This window comes from Moschus berezovskii, chromosome 20 (genome assembly GCF_049115385.1).
Source record: "Moschus berezovskii isolate FMDL1 chromosome 20, NW_MosBer_1.0, whole genome shotgun sequence".
NCBI lineage: Eukaryota > Metazoa > Chordata > Mammalia > Artiodactyla > Moschidae > Moschus > Moschus berezovskii.
The window spans coordinates 41129332-41144399 of NC_142479.1; the positions used below are offsets into that span (position 1 = coordinate 41129332).

Sequence of the window (15068 nt, forward strand, 5' to 3'; positions counted from 1 at the left end):
TTTGCCATTTACTAGCCGTGTGACCCTCTGGCTCATTTCTTTTTCTTTCATTTTTTAAAAATATTGGAGTATAATTGATTTACAATGCTGTGTTAATTTCTGCTGTACAGTAGCGTGTGTCATCTATAAGTATACATACATCCCCTCCCTCTCAAGCCTCCCTCCTACTGCCCTCCCGGGTCCCACCCCTCTAGGTCATCACAGAGCACCGAGCTGAGCTCCCTGACCTATACAGCAGCGTCAGGCATGTTGCTTAACCTGTCTCTGCCTAGAGTTCTATTCTAATCTTTCACCTCCCTCATGGCTTTCCTTCAATGTTGCCTTCTCAGTACAGCAGCACCCCCACCCCAACCACCATCAAGCCCCGACTGTTCATCCTGCATGGTTGTTCTCCCTCTTGAATACACCTTCTGACTTAGTGCTTATTTAGTCCACATGCTGCCTGGGATGGCATCAGAATGAAAGCACCGTGAAGGCAGAGATTCTGTCTGTTTTGTTGCCCACTGTAAGCCTCAAATGAGTTAACATGTGCAATGAATTTACAATAGAGCTTGGCAGTAGTAAGAGTCGAACACATGTTGAAAGTGAAAAGTGAAAGTTGCTCAGTCATGTCTGACTCTTTGTGACCCCATGGACTGTCCATGGAATTCTCCAGGCCAGAATATTGGATTGTGTAGCCTTTCCTTTCTCCAGGCGATCTTCCCAACCCAGGGATCAAACCCAGGTCTCCCGCATTGCAGGCAGATTCTTTACCAGTTGAGTCACAAGGGAAGCCCAAGAACGCTAGAGTGGGTAGCCTATCCCTTCTCCAGGGGATCTTCCCGATCCAGGAATCAAACTGGGGTCTCCCACATTGCAGGCATATTCTTTACCAACTGAGCTACCAGGGAAGCCCTGAACACATGTTACCTTTTGTCAATATTCTTCTATGACAGGGATCAAGAACTGCACTGCGTACAGGGGCCAGCATGTGGAGTGTGTGAGTGAAGCCAGGGAATTAGGAAGGCAATAGGGAGTGGTGAGGCCTATGTCCCACATGGCAGGGGCTGCCTCCATTAGAATGTAGTCAGATGGGATTATGGCCTGGTGTTACTAGATTTTTTGGTAACCCAAGAGAAATCAGAAATCAGATTTCCAGATGCAATTTCCAAACCGTGGGAGTGATTTCCAAAATTTTCAAAAACATGGTGTGGGATAAATACAACTTACCTGTGGCTTGATTTCAGCTGTATATCGTTGGTTGGCAACTAAGCCTGGTGCCGGGAGCTGGCAGCCAGTAGTGTCTGCTTGCTGAGTGAATGAGTGGACAAGAAGGAGCTCTGCCAGGGGAGGCTTCCACCCCTGTGGTCAGCTCAGTACCCAGCGTGGGCCTCAGTACCCAGGGAAGAGCCCTCATGAGTAGGCTTATACCTGAAATCTCAACACCTGAAGGAGAGACCGTTGGTGCCCTTGCTTGACTGAGCGTCACACCTGGAACCCCACCCAGAATCGCCATCTAGAATGGGAGAGAAGTCTCTGCTTTATCCAGGGGTGGTTACTACAAAGGGCTTTGTAGGGGGCGCTGGTGGTAAAGAACCCGCCTGCCAATGTAGGAGGCACAGGAGAAGTGGGTTGGATCCCTGGGTTGAGAAGATCCCCTGAAGGAAGAAATGGCCACCCCCTCCAGTATTCTTGCCTGGAGCATCTCATGGACAGAGGAGCCTGGCCGGCCACAGTCCATAGGGCCACACAGAGTCAGACACGATTGAAGCAACTTAGCACACACATACAGTAGCTACAAGGAGAAGGCAATGGCAAGCCACTCCAGTACTCTTGCCTAGAAAATCCCATGGATGGAGGAGCCTGGTAGGCTGCAGTCCATGGGGTCGCTAAGGGTCGGACACGACTGAGCGACTTCACTTTCACTTTTCACTTTCACACATTGGAGAAGGAAATGGCAACCCACTCCAGTGTTCTTGCCTGGAGAATCCCAGGGACGGGAGAGCCTGGTGGGCTTCCGTCTGTGGAGTCACACAGAGTCGGACATGACTGAAGTGACTTAGCAGCAGCAGCAGCACAGTAACTACAAAGAATAAAGCGCAGTGTGTAGGCGGGAGACTTGGGGTTTGTATCCTAGTTCCTAAGAGGCTAATGACAGGTCCCTGCTGCTGGGAGAAAGACACCTGCCAGCCCCCGCTAATGTTATGCAGGAAGGACCGGAAGTTCAGGCTCAGGTGTGCTGACTCACTCCTCCTGGTCACCCACTGAGGGTCCAGAGTGCTTCTCAGGAGGCCTTAATGTTAGGTGTGTGTGTGTCTGTGTACTTACTATTTTTTCCATCAGTTTTTGATAGCATATTCTTTCTTACAAGGAGCAGTTTCTCCTTTTCTAGGCTTTCACTAGCCCACAGCAAGGCATTTGTTCTCAAGAGCAGTTAGAAACAGGACAGTCATCAAACAAACAGACAAAACCCAAGTCATGAAAATGAAGTCAGACACCTCCACTCTTGCCTCTGAACCTGGTGTGCGAGGTGGTTAGAAGTGCGTCCTGGGTGTCCACGCAGAGCCTGCAGATGAGACAAGGCCAGTGTCATAGGAAGAAACCAAGCTCTCGTTCTCAAGGAGTGAGCAGAGGGGGCAAGAAGCTGTGTTTCTGAAGGTGAGGATCTGGGTTGCCATGACAACAAAGAGGCTGTGGGCCAGGAGACAGGACCCCGGGTTAACACAGAAGGCAGCCAGAACCCCCAGTCCCTCTGCCCCTCTCAAGAACAAGGAGCAGGTGCTGCCCACTCTTCAGGTTGCTGTGCCCAGGAGGGGCCCGACCGTGGAAGGGGACCACAGGCAGCTGTGTCGATGCTGAGAGAGGGGTCATGACCTGGAGGTTTGTTTGAAAACCTGCATAAACATCTTCTATCAGAGGAAGAGTTTATGTTCCTTAGCCAAACAAGTTGTTGGAGATGATGTATTGTGAGGGCATTTGTTAAGTCTAAGCTGGGGCCATAAACTCTCCCCGAGCCCCAAAGACCACTTGGAGAGAAGTCCTTGTCTCTGGACAGTGAATCTGTTTGTGTCTCCCCCTCCCAGCCTGGCCTTGACCGAAAGACACAGACTCTTCCCAGAGGCTGGCCCTGTCCTCTCCCTAAGCTGGGAGCCCCGTAGCCCCTGTCCCCCTCCCCCACCTTCCCTTGCTGTGAGCAGAAGGACAAGAGAACCCTTTGACTCTGGTCTGGAAGCAGAGGAGAAAGAGGGCTCAGAGAGGGTGAGTGGGAGTCAGAATGGAAGGAACACCTCTCCCATGGCTGTCTTCATCACAGGAAATAGCAGTCTGTCCTTTTGCTTGCCTGGACCGAAATCCTTGGAGTTATCCCCTGTGCCCCTCTTTCGATCACACCCCACTCCAAACTGGCTCGAAACCACGTTGGTTCCACTTTCAAAGCACTTCCAGAATCTGACTATTCTCCCCACCTCCACGTGGCCACCCCTGCAGGCACCATCCCCTGTCCCTGCGTTCTGGCTGCCCTGCTCACCTGTTCCTACAGTGAGTTCCCCAGCAAGGAAATCAGGTTGTGCGCCCTCAGCTTGGGCGGCCCCCAGAGCAAAATCACAGGCTTTCCAAAGCCTGCAAAGCTCTGCAGAAGCTGCCCACTCCCCGTCACTGTGTCTGCTCCAGCCAACTGGCCTCAATGAGGTGCCTCAGCCTTTAACAGGGCTACCTCCTCTGCCTGGAATGTTCTCCCCATCAGCTACCTGCCGGGCTCCCTCCCAGGTGTCCTTGACTTTGGTCAAATGTCACCTTCCCAATGAGGCCACTCCAATCACTCTATTTCATGTTGCCACTTACCCACTATCACCCCTGAAACCCTCCCCTTTCCCCTGCCCTTTTGTCGTAACACTTATCATTTTCTCCATACACTTTATATCTTTTTGTTAGCCTGTCTCTTTCTGCTGGAAAATAAGTTCCAAGGTCAAGATTCTTGATCTGTTTCCATCACCAATGTGTTCCCAGTACTGAGGGCAGTATTTGGCATTCTGTGCGTGCGTGCTAAGTCGTTTCAGCCGTGTCCGGCTCTTTTTGACCCTATGGACTGTAGCCCACCAGGCTCCTCTGTCCATGGGACTCTCCAGGCAAGAATACTAGAGTGGGTTGCCATGCTCTTCTCCAGGGTAGCTTCCTGACCCAGGGATCAAACTCGTGTCTCATATTAAGTCTCCTTCATTTCACAGGTGGGTTATTTACCACTAGCACCACCTGGAAAGACCCTGGCATCAGTGGTGTTCACTAATTATTGCATGGATGGGTGAATGGGATGGATGGGTGGAGAAAGGGAATAATAGCCAGGAGCCCCTTGTGTTCACAGGGACAGAAGTCTCCAGGGAAGGGGACTGGGGCCAGGAGTGTGGTCTGGCACCATGATACCCATCAGGGTGGGGGAGGGTCAATGCCCACGTGCCCATTGTCCCTCTGCTTAAGTCATTGGGGGTAAAATGATCACCCAGCTCGAGAGGGACACTGAGCCCATTTGTACAAAGAAGAGGGTGGCAGCCCTCCAGGAAAGAGGGTCGCCCAGTGGGACGACATGGTGTCTCTGGACAGTTTATTTTACACAGGACAAAATCTAAGCATCTCAAGTGTACACACAGAGCCGAAGGGGGAAAAAATGAGAGCATTTAACTTCCTGAAAATGCTTTATAATAATGCAGAACAATTATATATAGCAAACGCCTTCAAAATTTAAACATTTAATTTTTCAGCATTAATACACACAAATGCTATTACGGGGGGTGGGGTGGGAAGGGCAGATTACAGCCTCCGTAGGGATCAGAGTTTCAACAGTGTTACTTATAAATTATAGTACATCAACTTTATTTACCGATCTAGGCAGCCAGGGGATGGAAGGATATACAACGTGGAATAAACACATTCATACCGGGATGAGGATTGCTGGAGGAGACACAGCTTTTTAACATTAAAAATGTATAAAGTATTTAGCAAAAGTTACAGAAAACAGAGCAAACAAGCAAGTTTATTTTGTTAGAAAATCCCATTTTCATGGGGTTTGCTGATGTGCTCCTGTCTGTGAAGGGGCTTGTTCCTGCCCCATCGTCCCCTTCCTGAGGGAAGGGCAGATACCAGTTTGGGGTCCCGTCCCCGAGGATGGCAGGTGTCCCTTTGAATGACTGTCCCTGGGCCCACACGGCTGCCTGGAGGCCCCTGTCCCGAGAGCTGGTCTCTTGCTGCGTGTGATGCCAGTTGAAGAGCACCTCCACTCGACAGACAACAAATGCCCAGGTCCCAGGAAGGGGATGTGACAATGACAGGTTATGGGACAAACGAGAGAGCAGAGCGGAGCCGGTCTGGTGCTCTTGCCCTGGTTCTTTATGCTTTCCTTCCTCATCTCCATGTCACACCGTCCCCATCAGAGCAGCCATGTGGCCTGACCCTCTGCCTCCCACCACTGCAAGCCCGTTAGGGATGACCCATCACACATAAAGGGTCAAGTCCCCCAAACAGCGCAGAGATCCAAAGGCCATCACAGCCCCTCTCCCTCAGAGACACCTCCCAACAAGGCCCCCCAGTAGCCATGCTCCAGCATCTAGAAGGTTCTGGGGAAACAGAACATTGGTTTTTGTCGAGGGGTTGGATCCCCCACCTTCACAAAGGGCCCGACAGAAATGACTCCAGTGGGGGTGGGGTGGAGTGGGGAAGATGTTGAGAGCCCCCAGGCCCCCCTCCCCCAGAAAAAAGAGGCATCCTGGCAGCCAGGCATCCTGTGTTGTGGATTCCACAGCCCACACCGTCACCTGGCAGGACCCAAGGATGTCTTGCTGGCTGGGAGAGGTACCTGGTTGCTTTCCGGGGCTCGGCTTTTACTGAGCAGGGCACAATCGAGACATAGCCGCAGGAGTCCTTACTTAGGGGTCTTGCCCAGAGCTGACCAGCATCAGCAGTCGGGTGTGGTTTTCTCTCTGCCACCACCCAGGAGGGTGGAGGCACAGGCCAGGTAAGCAAGGCTCAGGCGTCACCAAGAACCTTAAGGGAGGGGGCTCTGACTCCATGCCTGTTTTTGCTCCTTGGAAGTGACCTTCAGGACATGGTGTCAGACATCAGTGGATGAAAGGTAATGGCTTCTGCTTTCTTTAGGAGTCCAAGGAGGAGGAACTACCTCATTTTCAACAGTTCATGGAACTCTAAGTTTGTGTGTCTAAAAATCTTTTTTTATATTTCTCAGCACCCGAGGCCCCCCCTCAGGAGGGTGTGAGGTTTCAGCACGCACAGCTGTGCCGAGTGGACCCAGATTGGGTATGACATGGGCATTGGGCACAAAACCGGAAATGAGAAGGGAAGGAGACAGAATGCAGCAGCTGGAGGAGGCCTGGGAGAATGTTCTAGAATAGACACCTTCACTTTGCAGGTGAAGGAAGATCCAGAGAAGGGTGGTGCTTAGCCCATGGCCAGCCCCCTGCTTTCTCACCCACACCCTCTCCACCCACCTCCCACACCCCCAAACTCTCACCAAATGGCAGGGACTGGGCGAGGTGAAGGGAGGGTCCCAAGAGCAAGTGGGTCTGCCAGCTGAGGTGCCAGCTTCAGGGGGCAGCAGAGACCCTGTCCGCCATCCCCACCTCCATCCCCAGCAGCTCTCTGCATTGTGAAAAACTTAAGTGTTAACTTAAGTGCCCCCAAACCTAAAATGACTCAAAAAAAGCGAAGTGTGAGTCCCAAGAACCACTGGATGCAGCTGGCTGGAAGTAGCTGTGCCAACAAGCTCAAGACTCCAGGTCAGGAGCTTCCAGGCAGAAAACTTGTGTACTTAAGAGCAAGGAAGCAGTGGGGTGCATCCATTCAACAAACGGCTACTCAGCATTGCAGGGGAGCAAGCTAGTGACATCTTACGACAAGGTGACTCAGAGGCATCAAGCTGAGCGAGGAGGCCACTCAAAGGCTCCTGCCTATTTCTATGACACACTACAGAAGGCAGATCCACAGGGTCAGAAAATCTATCAGTGGCTGCCAGGTACTGGGGGTGGGAAGAGTGGATGGACATCAAAGGAGCCTGAGGGGATGTTTTTGGAGTGATGGAAATATTATGTTGATCTCAGCAGTGGTTACAAGGCCGTGTCAAAGTGAAAGTGTTAGTTGCTCAGTTGTGTCCAACTCTTTGTGACCCCATGGACCCCATGTGTCCACCAGGTTCCTCTGTCCATGGGATTCTCCAGGCAAGAATACTGGAGTGGGTAGCCATTCCCTTCTCCAGGGGATCTTCCTGATCCAGGGACTGAACCCGGGTCTCCTGCATTCCAGGCAGATTCTTTACCATCTGAGCTACCAGGGAAGCCCCATAAGACTGTGTAAGTTTGTCAGAATTCATTGAACTGTATCCTTCAAAAGGGTGAATTTTCCTGTATGCTCATGAACCCCCAATTTTGAATGTCAAATATCTCAATAAACTTGGAAAAAAAGGCAGTGGGACCTGTGGGGATGGGAAGGTTTATGGAAATGACGGTATGCTGGCTAAGGAAGTGTGCTTCTGATCTATGCCCACTTAACACTGGTCCAGGAACTTTCCCTATGTACATAATCACCAGCAGGTCTGCAGAATCCTGTATAAATTCTGCTTGTCAAGGCCATTCACCGCTGGAAGTAAAATCACTTAAACAAGCTGAGGTCTTTGATATCCTCGGAATCTTATGGCTTGCATTTCCAAGGGACTTTGGCTCTGCCAAGATTTCTTTGCTTCCATCTCCTAATCTAGTAGTTGACTGGTTTCCACAAAGGGAATACAAACCCCTGGTTCCTGAGTATACACAGGGTTTTTCTATTTGCTTCAGTCGTTAATCAGCCTCAGTGAGGGGAGAAGTGTCTCCCCCCAAAGAAATCCAATCCACCCTTCCCTGCCCCTCCGCTGATACAGGTGTTGGGTAGATTAAAAGGAGACCCAAGGTGGTCCCATGGGTAGAACCTCAGGTCAGCCATCCTTGTGGGTCAGCTAGCCAGTGCTTTCCAAAGCTGATCAAAAGCAACAGGGGGGGAAAAAAAAAAAGAGTGACAAGCAGCTTATCCTGGAGGTTGTCTTGGTAACTCTTATCTGTCTTAGATTCTAAAAATCAGGCTTTCACAGACAAAACAAAGTGCATCCGTGTCTCCCAGGTAGAAGGGGCTCACCTATTCTCAGAAATGGAACAGTGGATGTGCTCATGAATAACCTGGAGTCACTCACCCTGAAAAAAGCCAAGCAAATCCTCTTATAACCTAAATAACCAAACCGAACCATCCACTAGGACAGAGCGCCACTCTGAAGATGACTTTCAGACACCCCAGACTTCATCCTAACCACAGGGACAGAGGTCTGTACTCTCAGCTCCAGCCCTGCTCGTGATTCGCTATTCAGTTCACAGCTCTCACTGGCTGGCCTTGGGCTTCATTCTTCCTCCGTGTAAAGCAAGAGTTATTTAAAACAAATCTCTGAAATTTGAGTTGGATGTGAGCTGTGAGGGTCCAGTGACCCCGTGGTCTTACTCTTGGTGCTGTCTGGTTCTTCCGTCCTTGGGGAAATGCCACATGGCTTATTCCAGGCTCATAGTAGGTTAAATGTAGAAGAGGTGCAAGGCTCTCATTTCCCAGAAAGGTCTGAAAACATGCACTTGTTCACGTGGAGAATAGGAGGGGTGGGGGACGGGGCGGAGTTCCTGGCTGGTACGCAGCTATGTCTGCAGTACGGGCATAATACCTGGCTTGCCCCAAGTGTCTGCTGATTAAATGAATGAATGAAGAGCTAACAGTACAACAGAGGGTTATCTCTGCAAACCGAGACTCTGCAGAGAGTATCTGCAGGTGAACGCCAAGGTCACTGACCTGCAAGACCCTTGGAGAAAAGACGAGTCTACACAAAACAACAGATCATGGGTTTCCCTGATGACAGACACGGCTATATCTTGTTCCTAGATCTTTGCACGTTGCCCAGGCTTAGCTAAATGCTTGATGAATGAATAAAGGAAGGAAGAAAAAAAGGAAAAGTATATGGGGGTGTCTAACGAGACTGAGGGAAAAGGGGGAAAGCATGACTTCAGAAAATAGACTGGCTTACATGAGGCCAACTCAGGCTACCCTGAAAGAGGCGAGAGCCCCAGGGAATAACAGAAGACTCTGGAATCCTCGGATGGGGATGAGAAAACAAAATCAATGAGCCACATCACACATGAAAGCATCTATGTTAATAACAAGGCTATTGGCTTTGAATGTCGGAAAATCATCCACAAATTAGTTGACTAAGCCACAAAGCAGTTACTACTAGCACCCATCTTTTTTTTTTTATCAAGAAACCAAGAAATGATAGCCCCAAATGGGCAGCTGGTGTCACAGCCCAACCCCAGACCGGAAGGAGTGGTTCTCCATGCCAGACACAGATCCGCCCTGGTGGCCTGCATGTTAGTGAAGGCCTTCACGCTGACCTTTTGGTTGGGATGTTTTGAGAAGAAAAGTGGCAAAGCTTGGTTTGCTGTAGGATATTCAGCATCTTTCTACTATCATTATGAGGGTGCCATACTGACTCAGAGAAAGGGGTGCCAAGAGATGCAAGAAAAACAAGTCATCAGTTACCAGCCTGGACGATGGAGAGAGAAAGAACAGTGAGTTGTCCTCTTAGACGGCTGCCTTTATGAGACATGAGTCCTGTGAATCCAAAGTAATCAATGGGAAAAGTGAAGAAATGTGGCTTCTCAGGGTGTGGGCTCCAGGCTAGAATGTGCCCCTTGCAAGCTGTCTGATCTCCTCCAGCCCTTTTCTTCTTCCAGTCCCCTCAAGCCAATTCTCAAGGTTTAGTATGTAAGGGAGAAAGTGATGAGTGAGGACCCGGTGGCCTCCCAGGTCATGCTGAGACCAGGTTTTCTCAGGAAAAAGGAGATGGCAAAAGGGCAAGGGGGCACCAGCCCCAAGCAGGGGCTCCATGCGGGGCTTGGGAATGTGCAGAAGGAGCTGAGAGGCCAAGGTACCTGACTGCCTGGACGGTGACATGTACTGTGGCCTTGACAGTCTGCAGTGCCTGCGTGGTGCCCGCCAATGAGAGCCATACATGAACAGCCGTCCCAATTCCACTGTGCAGGGGCAGGTGGAACCGCCTGTGAGGTGACAGAGACTTTTCCCAACCCCTCCCTGACATGAGGCTGACTCAGCTCCCTGGGATGGGCGAGGGTGGAGGAGGGGGCTTCCCTGAGGAAGCGGCTGCAGGTTGGGTGGACTGGGATGTCTGGAAAGAGCACGTGACATGGATGCCTGATCTGACAGGCACACGATTTGTTGCTCCAACTTGGGGTGAATTTGCTGAATGAGGTAGTTTCATCCTGACCTCTCCAGGCAGGGTCAGTCTGGGAAAACTGGAGCCAGACCTTCTTCCCAAGACTCCCATTGGTGAAAAGTAGCAGAGAAGAGCCAGGATGTAGGCCCTCAGAATATTCAAGGGGGAAAAAAAAAAATCAAGAGGGAGGGCTGCTGCAAAGGATTCTGGGTGCGGGCTGCTGTGCTGAATGATGGCCTTCTGTCCATGACTCTGATCCTGACACCTGGCTTGGAGACAGAGACCTCCCTCCCCTGCCCCTCCAAAGCCCTGGAGACAAGGAGGTCAGCTTGAAGAAGGGCCGTTGGGCTTCCAGGGGCATGAGCATGGGACAGAACTGCTCTGGGTGGGGAGGGGACCCCTCTGGTACTCAACAGGGACCACAAAGTTCCAATCTCGGTTTGTCCTTGGAGTGGCAAGCGGAGCACAGGACTCAGGGGGCTTCAGCCTCAGAAACAAGGGCAGGGCTGTGGATCGATCTTCTCGGCCTGGGAACACCAGGGAGCTCCCCATGGGGCCATCTGGGCCGCCCTTCTGGCATCACTGTCCCCTCTCCTCAGTGGACCAGGAGAGCAGGGGGAGGGCAGCACCACTCCCGACAGCATGCCCCCCCCGGCGGGAGCGCCACCTCCTCTCCGTGGGACCCCCAGACCCTCCTCGATAGGACCCCCCCGGGCCGTGCGTCTAGATCTCCATGTCCACGGGGCGGATGTTGCCCGTCTTGTGCTCTCTGACCCACAGCTCCCTGTCTTTGGCTGGGTCCACTTTTCGAAGCAGTTGGTCCACAGGCTCGACTGTCTGCAAGGGATGGAGAGAGAGGACACAGTCAGAGGCGGCGGCGGAGTCAGGGGCGAATCCCCTGAGGCACGCCACTCACAGCCTCGCGCCCGACACAGCAGCTCCTCTGGAGGGTCCTCTAGGGGTCCCGGGGAGGCCCATGCAAGGGACAGACGTGGGGGCTGGGAGAACCGGGGGTGGGAGGTGCAGAGCTCTGGCCCCTGCTCTGCTGCCCCTCATACACGCGACCCTCCAGACCACAGGGTGGGTGACAGGGCAGGGGGCTCAGTCTGTGACCCGTCTGCCCGTTCACCACCTGAAAACGGGTTTACTAGACCTTATCGTGAGAGGTTTTGAATAGCTCCCAGCATTGTAAGAAATCCAACAGAGGAGGCAAGGTCACCTCCAGCTATTTTAACCATCATAACCTGTCTATGGGGTGCGCTTGGGACGGAGTCACGTGGATGTCCAGGGTAACTGACACGTCCATCCCAAGAAGTCGCCCACACGCCCGAGTCCCTGCCCACCCTCAGGACAGATTCCTCCACAGCAGCTATGTAACCTGCCACAAAGGCCATGGCTCCCCCTGGCCCAGCGTCCCCTGGGGACCCCGCTGACCTCGACCTAGGGCGGAGAACTCACGCTTTGGTTGAACATGTCCGTCTCGTGCCGTAGCTGCGTGTACTGGCAAAGGTGCTGCCGGATCATCTCCACCCTCTCCACCTCCAGCCGCTCCAGCTCCTGCCGAGAAGGAAACCCACAGAGACCTCTGGGGGGTGTCCCTTCAACCTGGGGACCTTCCCCCTACATGGGTCCTAGACCATTCTAGAGGCAAAAGACAGATGCTGCCTGACTCCCTGGGGTCTGGAGAGGCACCCACCCCATATCTGGGGGTGAAGGTATAGCCAAGGATGAAGTAGCTGCTGTTTCCTGAATCTCTTTCTGCCAGGCATGGTGGGTGCTATGAGCTTTCCGCGCATCGCTTAATTGTCCTCATCACAATATTAAGAGACACAGGTTCTGTTCTTACCTTTTCCAAACAAGGGAATGAACACCTTGAGAGGTAACATCGCTTGCCCAAAGTGATACGGAATAATTGAGCAGTGGGATTTGCACTTTTGTGCCTTTTTTTTTTTTGGCTGCATAGGATCTTAGTTGTGGCATGTAGTTCCCTGACCAGGGATTGAACCCAGACCACCTACACTGGGAGTGTGGAGTCTTAGCCACTGGACCACCAGGGAAGCCCCCTGTTGTGCCCTTAATCAAACTTGTGCACCACTGTAGCCCCAGGCCCTGACGGGGTTGAGAAATGAAACACGTGCAGGAGCTTCTGCCCTTCAAACTCTTGGGGCTTTGTCCCTGGACCTCTGCTGAGTGGCCTTGTCTCCTCTGAGTGCTGAGGGACAGGCTGGGGAGGCAGGAGGGCCATGGCCACAAGGAAGAGCAGAAATTTGCTTTGGCTCCTAGATGGCTCTGCATCTTTGGAATTTAGGGGATCCGGCCACTATTCTGTGTCCAACTAGGTCACTGCCCAGGTGATTAGCCGGGGAGTCGGGGGAGTAAGCAGGAAGCTTAATTAGGAGATTAACCGGGAGGAAATCTAGGTCACTGTCCCCTGGGGGAGGCCTCTAATCTGCTCTGGTGGGCTGGTGTCTGGGGAAGGCAGACGGTTAGTCCCGTGCTGGATGGGCAGATGGACGGGCGTGGCTTGGGGCAGAGGGATGGTGTGATAAGCACTTGGCAGGACACCTCCTTTCTCACCTGGCCCAGTGGCCCAAGTGCCAACCCATCTCACCATCTACTCAGGGAGTGCTGACTTCACAGAAATACTTGGGAGAGCAAAGAAGTGGTCCAATGCCTGTTCCCGCACCCCTGGTCAGGCAGGCTCTCCCACCCACACATCTCGCAAGGCTCTGTGATTGCAGACCCTTAATTCTTCTAGGGGTAGGAAGGCCCACATTTCCTACAACTTGGCTATTTTTCCTAAATGGACCACTCTCTGCTCGGTTGACCCTGACCCCTCAGGAGGATATGGCAACAGCCCATAGCCGCCTGTGTTCACACAGTAGAAGTGCCAGAGCAAGGGTATGAATCCACATGGCCTGGCCTGGAGATAAGGTCTCAGTCTCAACATTATAGCAGATCTAATGACCATTGCTCACCTCCACCCCATTGCCCTCATGTCCAACAGCATCCACCCACAGCTTCCTGAGCGCCCACCCTGCGGGTACATGCTTCCGTATCTCCAGCCACTCACCAATGTGGTGGTCACCATCTCTTCAAACCACTTGGACTGGGCCTGGTTGTAGAGGTCCACACAGCGCATGAGGTCATCTCCTGCAAAAGGGCCAAAGCCACTGTCACTCTGTCACTCCTCACCAGGGCTGCCCTCTGCCACCTGCACCCCATGGCCGAGGTGATGGAGGCAAAGAAGGGGCAACCCAGCATTGTGAAAGACTGGCTTCAGAGCGTCCACCTGAACTTGACTCCAGATACCAAAAACTCAGGAAGGGGGTTTCTCAGTAAGAGTGTATGTACGGTGTGGGTAGGGGTACTCCAGGGACCCCTCAAGTCTATCCTAAGCCCCAGAAATGCTTCCTCCTCTAGAGATGGAGGTTTATTTCACACTGGCAAGTCCTTCTTGGTTGAACATGTGTCTCAAGCAACTTGGTACCGAAGGGAAGTTTGCACATCACGTCTGCCCACTGGTGTGTCTGTGTGGTTGTGTGTCTGTATGTGTGTGTCTGTGTGTGTGTCCAGGCAGCAGGATGTCATTCCAAAACACAAAAGAATGTGTCCGATGCTTTATGGCTCATTCATGTGCAGTAATGGTATAAAAACAGGCACCAGAGTTTACACACCAATTCCAGGACACTGGCTACCTTGGGAAACAGAGAAAGGGTGGGGATGGGAAGGGATGGGCTCTTTTCAATAGCATTTTATTTCTTAAGAGAGACAATTCTATCTTGATGGCCAGTGTATTCTTTCATGTAATTGTATGTATATTTGAGACAGTTTATAGTTAGAAAGAAAGCAAACTGAAAGTATTACTGAGGTCCTGGTACTCTAGACTCTTGCTACAAAGAACACAATTCCTGGACCAGAAGCACTGGTACGCCCTGGATATTTGCTCCAAATGTAATCTCATGATATTTCCCAGACAGGGTGAATCAGAAACTATTTTCACAAGTTCCTTGGGTGATCCGTGTGCACACCACAGTTGGAGGAGCACAGTCTGCACAGAGCTTCCTGATCACCACAGGGGTCCAGAGAAAGGAAGACACCAGGGACTCTGCTCACGATGGCAGAACTCATGAGTGAACGCAAAGGTAACGGATTAACCCTTCAAAGGGATCCCTAGAATGGCATCACTTGCTCACGTGTATTTGGATATGAAAGTGAAGGGAAGCAGGGGAGAGTTATGTCCAGTGTCTGGCTCAGGATCTCCTCCCCAGTGAGCCACACCATTATCTGGGAGCTAAGCCTTGAGTAACAGAACCCACATCAAGGGCTTGATTCCTTCTGCTCTTGGTCCAAGGCCAATGGCTGGGCCCTTGATCCCAAGAAGGACTGAACTGGAGGGAAGAAAGTAGATATTTCACTGCAGTCATAGTCCCACCAAAAGCCTGTGCCTGACCGTGGGTAAGGTCACCCTTATAAACACAATATGAAATTCCCAAAGCTTTATTTGTTGATCCTGATGTTGAGAACATGCTTCACGAACTTCGGCAACATCAGGAAATAAAGTAGATGAAGGCAGGTGTGTCTCTTCTCTATGTAGTCCAAGCGTTTGAAATCAGACACTTCTGAACAGCACGGGTTAAGGACATGGATTCTGGAACCAGACTATTGGGGCGTCATATAGCTCCACTGTTTACTAGCTGTGCAGCCTTGGACCAAGCTGATTCACCTGCCTGTGCCTCTGTTTCCTCATCTGTAAAATGGGGATAATAACAGTACTTTCAGAGAGCCACAGTGAAGA

The 15068-nt window shown here is 51.7% G+C and overlaps 1 protein-coding gene across 10 annotated transcripts in view; it reads right to left on the minus strand.

The window, feature by feature from the left end:
* Nucleotides 1-8391: 8391 nt before the first annotated feature.
* The window catches only part of GAS7 (growth arrest specific 7), a 204920-nt gene continuing 198243 nt past the window's right edge, over nucleotides 8392-15068 (minus strand). For all 10 annotated transcript variants that reach the window (XM_055407078.2, XM_055407095.2, XM_055407146.2 and 7 more), the window contains 3 exons: nucleotides 13344-13423; nucleotides 11729-11827; nucleotides 8392-11107 (listed from right to left, as the gene is read on the minus strand). In XM_055407078.2, the coding sequence (XP_055263053.1) occupies nucleotides 10994-11107; nucleotides 11729-11827; nucleotides 13344-13423 (293 nt within the window). In that variant the 3' untranslated portion in view covers nucleotides 8392-10993. The remainder of the gene's footprint in view (nucleotides 11108-11728; nucleotides 11828-13343; nucleotides 13424-15068) is intronic.